At 39.4% G+C, this 12,168-nt stretch overlaps 2 protein-coding genes across 8 annotated transcripts in view; both read right to left on the reverse strand.

The window, feature by feature from the left end:
• pik3r6 (phosphoinositide-3-kinase regulatory subunit 6) overlaps positions 1-1,813 on the reverse strand; it is a 31,043-nt gene extending 29,230 nt beyond the window's left edge. For 3 of the 5 annotated variants that reach the window (XM_020610992.1, XM_020610991.1, XM_020610987.1), the window contains exon 1: positions 1,663-1,747. The gene's annotated coding sequence lies outside the window, so the exon portion shown is untranslated. Of the gene's footprint in view, positions 1-605; positions 624-1,662 lie in introns of those variants that run through there. The other 2 variants (XM_020610990.1, XM_020610988.1) reach the window with 2 other exon arrangements.
• Positions 1,814-2,141: 328 nt separating this feature from the next.
• The window catches only part of pik3r5 (phosphoinositide-3-kinase, regulatory subunit 5), a 27,687-nt gene continuing 17,660 nt past the window's right edge, over positions 2,142-12,168 (reverse strand). For 2 of the 3 annotated variants that reach the window (XM_020610959.1, XM_020610957.1), the window contains exons 6-18: positions 9,934-10,003; positions 9,195-9,369; positions 8,638-8,806; positions 8,445-8,513; positions 7,208-8,112; positions 6,908-7,036; positions 6,580-6,711; positions 6,325-6,418; positions 5,770-5,846; positions 4,794-4,887; positions 4,510-4,592; positions 3,962-4,077; positions 2,142-3,550 (exon numbers count right to left, since the gene is read on the reverse strand). In XM_020610959.1, coding sequence (XP_020466615.1) covers positions 3,400-3,550; positions 3,962-4,077; positions 4,510-4,592; positions 4,794-4,887; positions 5,770-5,846; positions 6,325-6,418; positions 6,580-6,711; positions 6,908-7,036; positions 7,208-8,112; positions 8,445-8,513; positions 8,638-8,806; positions 9,195-9,369; positions 9,934-10,003 — 2,264 coding nt within the window. In that variant the 3' untranslated portion in view covers positions 2,142-3,399. The remainder of the gene's footprint in view (positions 3,551-3,961; positions 4,078-4,509; positions 4,593-4,793; positions 4,888-5,769; positions 5,847-6,324; positions 6,419-6,579; positions 6,712-6,907; positions 7,037-7,207; positions 8,113-8,444; positions 8,514-8,637; positions 8,807-9,194; positions 9,370-9,933; positions 10,004-12,168) is intronic. The other variant, XM_020610958.1, reaches the window with a different exon arrangement.

Below are 12,168 nucleotides of genomic sequence, written 5' to 3' on the forward strand. Positions count from 1 at the left end.
AATGCTATAAATACTGTCCCAGCTGTGTAAAAGGATCTAGTAGCAAGTTCATTTTAACAGGTAAATGATGTCCCCTATTGTTACTATAACAAGGCAAACTAAGAGAAAGATAGGACAAACTACAGTGGCTAAATTTCATGTTGTGTAAAGCTTTATGTAAGTAGTGTGTTCACTGTTGTTATCAAATGCTAAGGGTGTTTGGTAATGTCAGGTTAATGATAGGTAGCCTGTTCCTTCTGTTTCTGTTGATGCTGTGATGCACTTTTAACAATGTTTTGTCAGTCGCCTAAACAACTATCCAAAGCATGTTGTTATTGCTGCACTGACACCACAGGAATTGTTTCACTGTGGTCATGACATATTTCTGCATGATCACACTGTCCAGTGATAAGGTTATAATAACAACAGAGATCAGATTTGTGTGGACTGTAGCAAATGTTCTCTTATTGTGGGTAAAGGAATTATAATCACTGATTATTAGGCTAATCATAGTTTTACAGTGTCATTTAAGTCCATCTTATGTCATTTTCTCTAGAACTGTACTCAAGACTAAATGCTTTGAACCAGTATGTCACTGTTTTTCATGTGTGACTGGAAAGCCTCACCCAGTAGTTGACATCACCAGTCTAACTATGATCCAGATTAGACTTTTTAACAGAGCCCTGGACAGTGGCAGCATCTTAACTGGGTCGATCTTTGACATGCTTGAAAGAATAAATCAAATCAAATCAAATCAAATCAAAAATTTATGTAGCTTATAAAAATGATACTGTGTGCTTTATTGACTATATTTCTATATTCTTGGTTGTCACACATAAATTAATATCGGTTTATATAACAGACAAAAATATCCCCTAACACAGACAGACCATGCATCCTCTTAACCACAAAGTGGTACCAGGAAGCTGTGATCTAAAACAAGGAAGTTGGAGGAAATACAGCTGTGCTTTTAAACTCCCAGCAGACACAACAGTACGCCAAGGCTTCAATCAGATCAGGCACTCTTATCAAAACCGTGTTATTAACACAGAAGGGGGGGAAAAAATAAGCCACCGTCAACTTGTGTCTTCTCGTCTCACGGGGCAAGATTTTTTTTATAGCCCGACTTACATGTTAAACAGTCCATTCAAAAAAATCTGAGGGGAAGAAAAAAAGAGAAGCTTATGCAACAGAGCGGCTGACACATCTAGAGCTCCGCAGGAACATCTGGTAAGGTGCTTCAGCCAGGTGCTGTGCAGCAAACCACTGCCACATGTTTTTTCCGCGTGGCTCAGGGGGATGTTAACTGTTAACTACAAAATAACAGCCTGCGGCTCATCAGTGCAAAACGTACACGTCCTTAACGCCATATAACGTTAATAATAAACAGAAACACCCCTAAACACATTACACTAAACTCAAACAGAAAGAGCGGTACGTATATGACTTTAAATATGAAAAACATCCACGGACAGGATTATTAAACGGAATAGCTAAAATGTACATCCACATGCAGTACAGTGGACTGACATAAAGTTCATCACCTGCAATATTAGCTAGCAACAATTTAGTCTTCGAGATGAACTTTTCCGCGGGTATGTAGACAGTATATTATGAAGTACTGATGTAAAACTGTCTTCTCTTGATAAAACATTAAATATTTCTGTCTGTGGGAAAACTTACCAGTATTTAAGTTGTACAAGCTGTCCCATTCGCCAAACTTAAATTACTGTATCTTTCTGTCGTTTACACTCCTACCGTACCGTTTCAGAGTCCCACGCCCACTGCTGCCGCTGACCAATTGCGTATCGCTTAGCATATGCAATGGGAGCCAATCGGTGCAGTGGTTAGATGGTAGACTGCAGACTATAAATAGATGCAAATCAACAAGCCCAATTGGCCTTATTTTGCGTTGGATGGGGGGCCAACTTCACGCAGATCAATTTAACCCTTCACAGATGGAGAAGCACGGGTGTAAATAAAACATCAACGAAGGCTAAATTTAAGTTAAATTTTCAACTTCAAAACTGTATTTCAGTAAAGTATTCAAGTAAATGAGTTCATTTACATTCCATCACTGTATATAGGCGTATAAAGTAAAAGTACATATACATACATGAGTCATACTTGTTGTATTTGTACTTAATAAAACATGCACAAGCAAATGTTCAAACAAAGGCAAAAATCAAGATGACACTGAAATTATACTTTAATGATGATTGCATATCGATTGCATAGAGAACGCTAATAATAAAACCAAAATTGCATTTGCAGTATTTCCATCAGAGAAGACGTTTAGGGAGAGGGCAGTGGTGCCAGGTATGTATCTGAACATAAAAGTACCTAATTTGTTGAATCTTCTGTTCCATAAAATAAATATCAACGGTATACAGTGCCACTACATCAGTCTTAGTCAAATGATCAGGATATATTATCCCTTTAGAGTGTAAGATTTATTAATATTAGGGATATATCTAAATGTGCATTACAATGTAGACCTATTTTAGCACCATAATAGCAAATTAATATTTTCCATTAGTGACCCTGATGAAATTAAAAATTATTAGGGTAAAATATGGTTTATACTGCAATTAAGACACAATAGAGCAATTACAAAATTGGACAAGTGTTACCACTTCTGGCTTGTTACAGTAATCTGTACTTCAACTGAAGTAAAATGAGATGTTAATACCGCCCCCTGCTGGTGATATGGTCAGGTCTATTAAAAGAGTGGCTTTATTGTAACTCCTTAGGAGAAACTTTATAATTAAAAGCCCATTTATAACGGACAAAACATATTGTGCAACATTGAAGTGACAGTATGCCATATAATACTTTACAAACATAATATTTACATATTGTATAAATTCATAGTGTCCATTCTCAGATATAGTCACAATCTGATAATTGCCCCTATAGAACCATTACATGGTATTCTATGTCCATATAGGTTGTTCAGTTTGGATGTCTTCTCACTTGAGACTGTAGATTCCTCCTGTTCGACCAAATTGCATTTAATGTTACTGTGTTTATGGTCACTTCTCTGCCTGAGAGGAACAGAGGAACTGAAACCTGAAGAGTGAAACTTGTCCTTAACAGCAGCAAATGACTGCTTTGCACAGAGACAGCGGGAATCAGCCTCATTATAACCATTGTATCTGTAGCCATTACTTGATTGTTGAATCACATATCTCAGGAATTGTTGAATCACAGGCCAACCAACAACTGTTTTCAAAAATTGCATCCCAGTGCCATTTGTGGACGCCCCCATGTGCACTTGACCACAACTGCTTCAAGACTCCAGGGAGAAATGATAAACATGTACGTCCTTGTGCACTTATCCTCTGCAGTCAGTGTTTGTGTTTTTTAAAGCGCACTGCGCAAACTCTTTCATTTCAACCAAACCAATGGTCAGCAGTCTCAAGGAAGTGCCCCACTGAAAGTGACGATGGGCAGGCAGAGGAGAGAGCAGAAGGTGGGGTGGAGTGGCTGGATTTGGGCTGAGGTCCGGGATTTTCTGAACCTCCAGTCAGTGGAGCTGTCAGGTTTATAGCACACTGATATTTCACACCTTTATGGGACAGGAGGAGACACGTGGGTTATATAAATAACACTTGCACGGGTTTTGAATTAATGACATAAATATGTGCGAAATTTTTCTCCTCATGTATATTTTCTCAGGGGAAACTACAGAGCATGCTGGGAAAATGAGACAATGAAGTGAGAATACAGTAAGACATAGCAAGCTTATTGCGTCTGTTTTTGTAATGATAAAGCACTTTTTTGACATGACAGAGGGAACTGAAGATGATGTTTTAATTTATAATTGTGTTTCCATATGTATAAATTAGGAAAATACCCATTTAGAGGAGTCATTTGTTTTACTGGAAAGATTATGTGACTGGAAGTGTATCACTTCTTTCCAGAGACTGTATATGCCTACATCATTTCTTCTGTGCGTATGTTTATCTTAATTCCACACCTGGTGACGCTCTGTAGTATCTTCTTCTCATCCTGGTCCAGACACACAGCAAAGGTTGTATTTCCAGTACCGCTGACCTGCACCTTGTCCACCTTCACCTCGGTTACATTCAGCTGCTACACAAGTATAGAATAGAGCAAAACTAAATGCAATGCACCTCAATAATACAAAATTAGCAGGACAAAAACAGAAGAATGCTTATTTGGTAGAAATATATGTGTATGATTTTATCTGACATTTGTTGCTTTTGCAGCGTGTCTTGGTTGGTTTCTTTTCTTATTTTTGTCTCCATATTGCAAAGAAAGGCTTGAGTAGTCAGTCATTTAAATATGTCTACATTATGCTGAGGTGTGTAATAACTATTACAAATCAAAGCACCAAATCTGAAAAAGGTTAAGAGATTAAGCTTTGTGGCTTTTTGGTCCATCAAGCTGTCAGTGTAGAAAAACCTTGTTCTCAGTATGCATGAGATGAGCGATTCATCTGAGATGAATCTGACATGTTATCAAAAACCACAACCTGATGATGTCACGTGTACTGCAGCTCACCTGGTTATAGCCCTTCTTGCTTTTGCCATTCTGTCTTTTCAGAACCTCAGTCACTGTGAGCTGCAGACACTCCATCTTTGAGTCTGACAGAGAATCTTTTAGTTAAAACATGGATACACTTACACACAGCAAATGTTTCATCATCACCTAATGCAGGTATGAAGAGGTAAATTTAAGGAATTTTTATTTAAAATTAGTAAGAGCAACAGCACAGAAGCACTACTTTAAACAGTTCTCTGAATTATCTGTGTAATACTGTAATCAGTGGCAGGAACATACAGTACCTAGTTCCTCAGGGTTCTTGCATGCTTTGGTCAAGTTTACTGAAGTACACACTTTTGTTTCCCTTTTCCACTGGCTTCTACCACTAATCACCACCTGAACAAGAGGGGAAGAGAGGATATGATTATTGCTGTTTTGGTAAATAGGTCTGAACCCAGATCATTCTTGCTGTGAGGAGCTCATTGATTATAAAAATGACCAAGAGGCTGACAGCTCCCGGAGGTGAAGCCACCTTGAATTGATTTCCCCTGGTGGCTGATTGCAGTATTGGTCTTAAATCCTTCCTCTTACATGTTAGTGGATGGGACATGAGCCAAGTACAAATCAGATATGTACATTTTTCCCAGCGATCACTTCTGTGGTTTTTGGTTGATATTATCATGTGGGTGTGTGTACAAGTGATACATTTGTTTTTATTAAATTATTTGATGATATAAAAAATTTAGTATTATGGAGGATTTGACTGTTTTGATTGACGGTCTGATGCTGTCACTACTGCACAGAATCCATTTGCAAAAAAGAAAGATGGCAGCCGCTGTATTAATGATGTTGTGGCTTCATTTTTGCATAGTGGAGGGAAGTGGTGACACTTTGTCCGTCATATATATAGTCAGTGGAGGGGACACTTCTATATATTGTAACATTAATAAACAGCACCATCATGTTTACCAGTCTGGCGAGTTTACAATGAATTACATCACAGGGACCAGAGAGTCAAAGGTTCTAGCTTTGTCAGAACAAGGCACAGGCTCATCATTGTTAAGCCAACTTTGTACAGTATTTTGCCACTACACTTGAATGTGTCATTTCCTCTGGGTGGAGAAGAGACCAAAACCAAAAGCATTTGAAAAGGGGGAAATAGGAAAACCCAGCAGAAACCCCAGAAAGGTGATAAGAAGGTGTATTTGTGGATGTACGTACTGTAAGAACCATGTTTAAGACACAAATTTTGATGATGAGTAAAATCAAACACTTTACCTTGTTGTAGACCAACTCCAAAACCAGAGGCACTGCTTCTCGGTCACCATCAATACCAAACCGCTTACTGGCAGCACCTGTTTAAAAGGAGAAAAAGTCACACAAACACAGTTTAGAATAGAGGTACAAAATATTTCTACAACATTTAAATTCACTACCAAGAAATGCAAGACTTTGACACAAGCTTTACAGGTCTTTTTTATTGCAGCTTGTAGTAACAAAAACTAGATCATTTTTGTGAGGAATATTTTAAAAAATGGAATTAAACGGTCACTTCCTTATCAACTGTTGCTAACATGAGGCATTGACAGCTTTCCCTGAAATTTTACTTCTCAAAGGAAGGAAAATCAGAAATGCAAGTGGCAGTGAGTGAAACTAGAAAAGTAGAAGTTGACTGAATCATGGAAATAGCAGATGTCCCTTTAGTATAAATGTAGTCCAGTCTCAACCTCATAATAACTGATGATGCATTTCACTACATGGAAAATATGAAGTATTGTATTTATTATGCCAGGGTTGCTAGGATAAATGTGCGTGTGTGTGTGTCGCTCTCACCCATGGCCTTGATGGCTCGTGTTCCTGCAATGTGACCCAACTCCAGGGAGTGGACAAACACCTCAGTCCTCCTCTCTCCACCAGCTAATGTCAGCTGCAACACCAAAGTTCCTCAGTGAATTGGCAATAGTGTTTTATTAGTTCTTCTTATAAACAGGGCCTTTTTAAAAATGGGTTCATAGCAGAAAGTAGTTCTAGAAAGAAGCAGTATAGCAGGGATGTGTGTGTGTTTTTTTGTGCAGATGTGTGTCTGACCTCTGCCTGGTAGAGCTGGATCAGAGCTGGTCGGGCAGCATAGCGGCAATAGTACAGGACCAGGTCGGCCAGGATAGGTAGACGCTGTTCATATGAACTATCATATGAGTCTGACTCTGTCTTTGAGGTTTGCTGCAAAAGAGTACAATATAGTGTAACACTTACTACAGCAGGATGAGGTATGCAAGTTTAGCCTAAACAAGAACAAATAAAAAAACATCTGGCACTGTTAAAAGGTCTGAATGATAATAACTGTGTAGAATAAGTATTGTTTGAGTAATGTGATAGAGTTTTGGGTCACATTTAGTGTAACAGATTCCTGTTGTACCTGGCAGACGACGCTGGTAGGCAGGTTAAGCAGGCTGAGGGTGTTCTTTTCGTACCAAGGGTCCAACATGCCGAGAAGATGGGCGATGTCATTAGTACTGTCCTCTGTGCCCGTGACTTGAAAATCCTGCTGAGCAAAAGGGACTATTAAAACCAAACTGTGAAATTCTCATGTGTAGTACAGTAGGTGCAGGTTATTTGGCTTTTACACCATAGCTATGTCAAAATCTGACTACCTGTACTCTTTTTAATCAAAACTCGCTCAATGTTTAAATTTTGGTTGGGATACTCTTGTTCTTACATTAGACACAGCCGCTCCTTTGGGGATTACAGCTTGAATCACAGGAGTGGAAGACCTCCGACACCTCTGTAGTCCTGCTGAGTCCCTCTTTACAGGCACAAAGTAGAACTGAAGCTTGAAGGCCCTGCTGAGACGTGGACACACACTCTCCTTCTTCCTCAGGCTATTGTAGGCTCGGGCCACCTTCCCCGCTACATGATCAGCGCCAAACACAACCACCCTCAGCGTCATATTTTTACTGTCCTCATCACTGCTGAGGATAGGCCTCCTTCTGAAGCAGACATGTCTAAGAGTTTGACTGTGTGTCTGTAACAGGGGCTCAGGACTACGTAACTTGACTTGTTGGGGGAGAGAATTGGAGCGCTTCTCTCGTACCAGTAAAAGGTCTTTTGATTCTGTGTTTCCTAAGCTTTTGGCTCGGGACAGTGAACGAGTGCTCCTGGGTTTTATGAAGAGCCGAGAAAATTGCTGGCTAAGCCGAGCTGAAGCTTTGGTAGACTTGGGCAAACATTTTTCAGTAACAGGAGAGGAGCACATATAGTCATCAGAATCTTCAAAGTAGTCACTGTCAATTCCAGAAGTGACAGAAAAGAGGGATGGTGCGTAGGACTCTGAGGCTATAGACAAGGTGGAGAACATAGAGTCTTTGGAGGCAGTAGACAGGGTGGAGATGGTGGAAAAGGTGGACACACGATGGTCTGGGTTGTAGCCATTAGGGATGATTGACATCAAAGGCACTTCTATTCCACGTTCCTCCTCTTCTTTGTCTTCTTTCTCATCTTTTTCTATATCAATCTCTGTTGCATCCTCCTCGTCATCATCAATGTAAACCTCTTCTTCTTCCTCAACCTGCTCATTAGTGATGAGATCATCAGGGTCGTTCTCCAAAAGGGTGTTCAGAACATCTGAAGGAATCAAAACAGATGAATATAAATCACATTCAGGAGAGTGAAAGCTGTCTTTTGAATACAGAGCTTCGTATTCATGTTATCAAGCTCACTGTTATCATGTTACATTATGCTGTGCAGCAAATCTAGGGTCACAGACAGAAGCAACACACACACAAATTAAATATACTTTGTGTTGGAAATAAGGCTCTTATGTCTGTCATCACAGAATTGGAAAGAGAATTCTTGGTGCTGAAGCAAGTGGGATGATCTGTCATATGGTTAAATTATGAGAGAATGGGGCCCTGGGCACATATCAATGTAATTAAGTATCATACTGAATACTTTACCAAAGTTATCTTTTTCCCAGTGAAACATGTAACACTTGGCTGTTGGCAGGGGCAATGTCTGCAGCATTCCTGAGCATGATATCAGAAAAAAGAACAAAATAACAGACTATCAGAGCAGTATTTAGAGGCAAAATCAAAACTATGTCATATACAGGATATATACCCCAGACTTCATAAACCCCGTTCCTCTTACCATCAGACTTCCTTCCATTGGATGCTTGGATTCTCAGCCTCTCCCTCAGTTTCTCCAGTCCCTGGATCACATGACTACGCCCCTTCAGAGGGTCATGTATGGCAGCCGCCTCCTCTAACATATCACTTAACTTAGAGAAGATCACTCCCAGGTCATTCACAGTTTTCCCCTGCAAAGGGTAGTTGAAATATAAATGCACGTCATGTTGAATTCTTCTATTAGTGTATTGTCTATAACTGCATTTTTAACTGTATTCTTTTAATAGCATGGATTTAATATGCAAATGATGCAATGCGGTTTTCCATACATCACAGTATCATGCACAGCCTTTTCACAGCTACCTTGAAAATCATTTTAAATGCAGGATTTAAGGGGGAATTCAGTTTTAATTGAAAACTATTGATACGTACAAATACTGTATAACAATTGATTCTGTAAAATAACCACATACCACATTTGACATCTTACACAAAAATATCATATTATTGTTTTTGAGCAGCTTCTATAGATCCTAGTCCTTCATCTTGAGCCTTCTATCCACTGCCCTGCACACATACCTGCAAGGCTCTGTGGATGCTGTGCAGAGGGTACTTGGTGCCTAATGTGGACTGGAAGGCATGTTTGATCAGGATGATGTAGGTCTCTTTCTGTGAGTGCTGAATGCGACTGAGCTGCTCAGCCACTGAGAGAAAGTCAGCGGGCACCTCATCGGGATTCATTAGCAGCACTGTCCTACAGGCAGCAGACACATAGCGTCACCGATAATGTTTGAACTAGAAATACACTATGTAGATGCAGACAGGATGCTAGACTGGTGGTGGAGTTTGATGGGTAGAGGTCAAGGATGAAAAGGGACTTTCCAGATCATGAACCTATGGTAAGTGCTAGCCACCTAAGTGCAGTAATTCCCTTAACTAAAAAATACTGAGTATTTTTTTTAAGTATGATGTCAGATCAGATACACTTCCTCTGAACTAGTGCCATGAATGAAAAAACCCCACCCATTTTAACCAGAAAGCAGAAGCTACAAGAGCACAAAACAAACTAACAAGTTAAACAGGACTGACTGCCAGTTATAAATAATATAACTAGGTCTTGTTTAGAATGAAGCACTGACAAGGTCAGTGCTCAACTGTGAGAAAGTGAAGAACTGTTTGTTCTACTATAAATGCTAATACTGTATATTATATTGCTCCATAGTCTGTAGAAGTACACATATACCTTAACACATATACTGTACATGACACAACCACTCACACGTCAGTGATCAGTGTCAGTGACACTGCGTGGACTTACATGGTCTTGGAGCACTGGCTGGAGGTGTTAAGGCCTTGCTCTTCTCTCACCAGTCTCTGAAAGGAAATCCCTGCAAGGAAAACAAAAGAACAGTTGATGAGTTTTACAGTAACCACCTGAATAACATAATGATAATCATGGCAGTGTCCTGATAGAATAGTCGCAGACAGATTAAAAGTCACTTTAACTGTAAAATGCATTTGATTTTGATTTTTGATTTGATTTGATTTATTCTTTCAAGCATATACAACAGTTGATATAACAACACACATTTTTACACACAATCCAATATCAATTTGCTTATACCCAGTACATGCTTGAATGGAGTAGGAAGAAGTCAGACTTATCCAGTCCTACCCCATGACATCATCTTACCATCATTGGTTTGCAAGCAGTAAATGATTCACTTCTACACACACACATATTATACTAAAAAAAGAATATAACAGTGTTAACATTCTTAAATCACACAATTGATATACTAAAGAATGGTTACAAAATATAATCATTGAGCCTGTTCTTGCATACTTGTAATTAATTTTTATTCCACCAGGTAAACACATCTGTGCTGCTTTAATTTTGCCCTAAAGTTGCTGATTTGCTCCTTCTTTGCACCAGATATCATATCTCATGACTCATAAAGAGTGAAACAGGCATGACAAGATAAATGGGGTGTGTACAGGCATGAGATCACTCTCAGTAGACTTTTGGAATGCATTATTTCATACATTGTGCAGCGAGTCAGAAAGTGAAACTTTGAGAAACATATTCACATACGCCCTGGCAATTAATTCACTTTGACTAACTGCAACCCCACAGGTCCTTCACTTTTGACAACATGAATGATGAGTTAATTTTCAACAGCTACTTTTGTCAGAACTGAACACTGCATCTTAAGTTGTAAGAAACTTAAATTCAAGAAATAGCTGTCAAACACAGAAGCACTTTTGTACATACTGTGCTGTATATGCCTGTTGTAATGAGGTGTTTGTAGGCTTAGGGTGCCCAGACAGAGATTCATTTGAAGTCTCATGATGTAGAAAAGTTTGAGAACCACCATAAGCTGTTCTTGATCATTAATATGCTCTTGGATCCTTTAATCACATAAACTAATGCAGCTATTTTATTAGTACTCACTCCTTTCCCTTTTCATTGTGATTTATGACCAGTGAGGATTTTTGCTTTGTTGAGCTTGTGTGTATTTTTTTAAACATGAAAACAACCTAAACATAAATGTACAGTACTGATGGATAATATTCTCTTCTAGTGTCAAACCCAATGAGAATTGTCATCTTGGGAAAAACTGGAGCTGGGAAAAGCAGCTTGGCAAACACCACATTTGGAGAGGATGTGTTCAGGGTTTACGATTCTTCAAACTCTGGAACAAGAGAGTGCAAAGCAGTGACCAATACTATCAATGGAAGAAACATCACTTTGATCGACACTCCTGGTTTGTTTGACACAAATAGATCAGAGGAGGAGATGAAGCCTGCGATATTGGAGTGTCTCATGGAGTGCGCTCCTGGGCCTCATGCTTTTCTCATTGTGCTCAAAGTGGAGAAATTCACAGAGCAGGAGAAGGCTGTCATCGATAAAATAAGTGAATACTTTGAGGAAAAATTATTTAGATATTCAACAGTTCTCTTTACTCATGGAGACCAGCTCTCTGAGGGAGATACCATTAAGGAGTTTGTTTACCAGAATGAGCTTATGCGTGACCTGGTGAAGAAGTGTGGTGATCGGTGCCACGTCATTGATAATAAATACTGGAAGAACAGTCAACAGGATGAATACAGGAGCAACAAGTTCCAGGTGAAAGAGCTGCTCAACACTATAGAGAAGATGGTGGAAAACAACAAAGGCTACTACACTAATAAAATGCTCCAAGCTGTAGAGAGTGAAATACAGAAAGAAGAAGAGTCCATTAGACGGTCATCAGCAAACATGACACAGGAAGAGATCCGAAAGCAGGCTCAAATCAACGTCTTTAGCAAGCGGGTGGACAAAGCACCACAAAGATGGATTCAACATTTTTTGGGTTTGGCAGTTGTCGTGGGGGTGCTTGCAGCTATCTCAGCTGTGCTGATGAATTTAAAATAATAAAATTTGGCACGGCACTGCCAGAAGTGCCAAAATCTGCTGAAGAATTTATAGAATCACCATCAGCAGTGGTGGAAGATTACATAGCTGAGAAAGTTGTGGCTCCGCCAGCCAGTAACATAACAGAGGCAGGTT

The sequence above is a fragment of the Monopterus albus genome, unplaced genomic scaffold, assembly GCF_001952655.1.
Source record: "Monopterus albus unplaced genomic scaffold, M_albus_1.0 scaffold108.1, whole genome shotgun sequence".
Taxonomy (NCBI): Eukaryota; Metazoa; Chordata; class Actinopteri; order Synbranchiformes; family Synbranchidae; genus Monopterus; species Monopterus albus.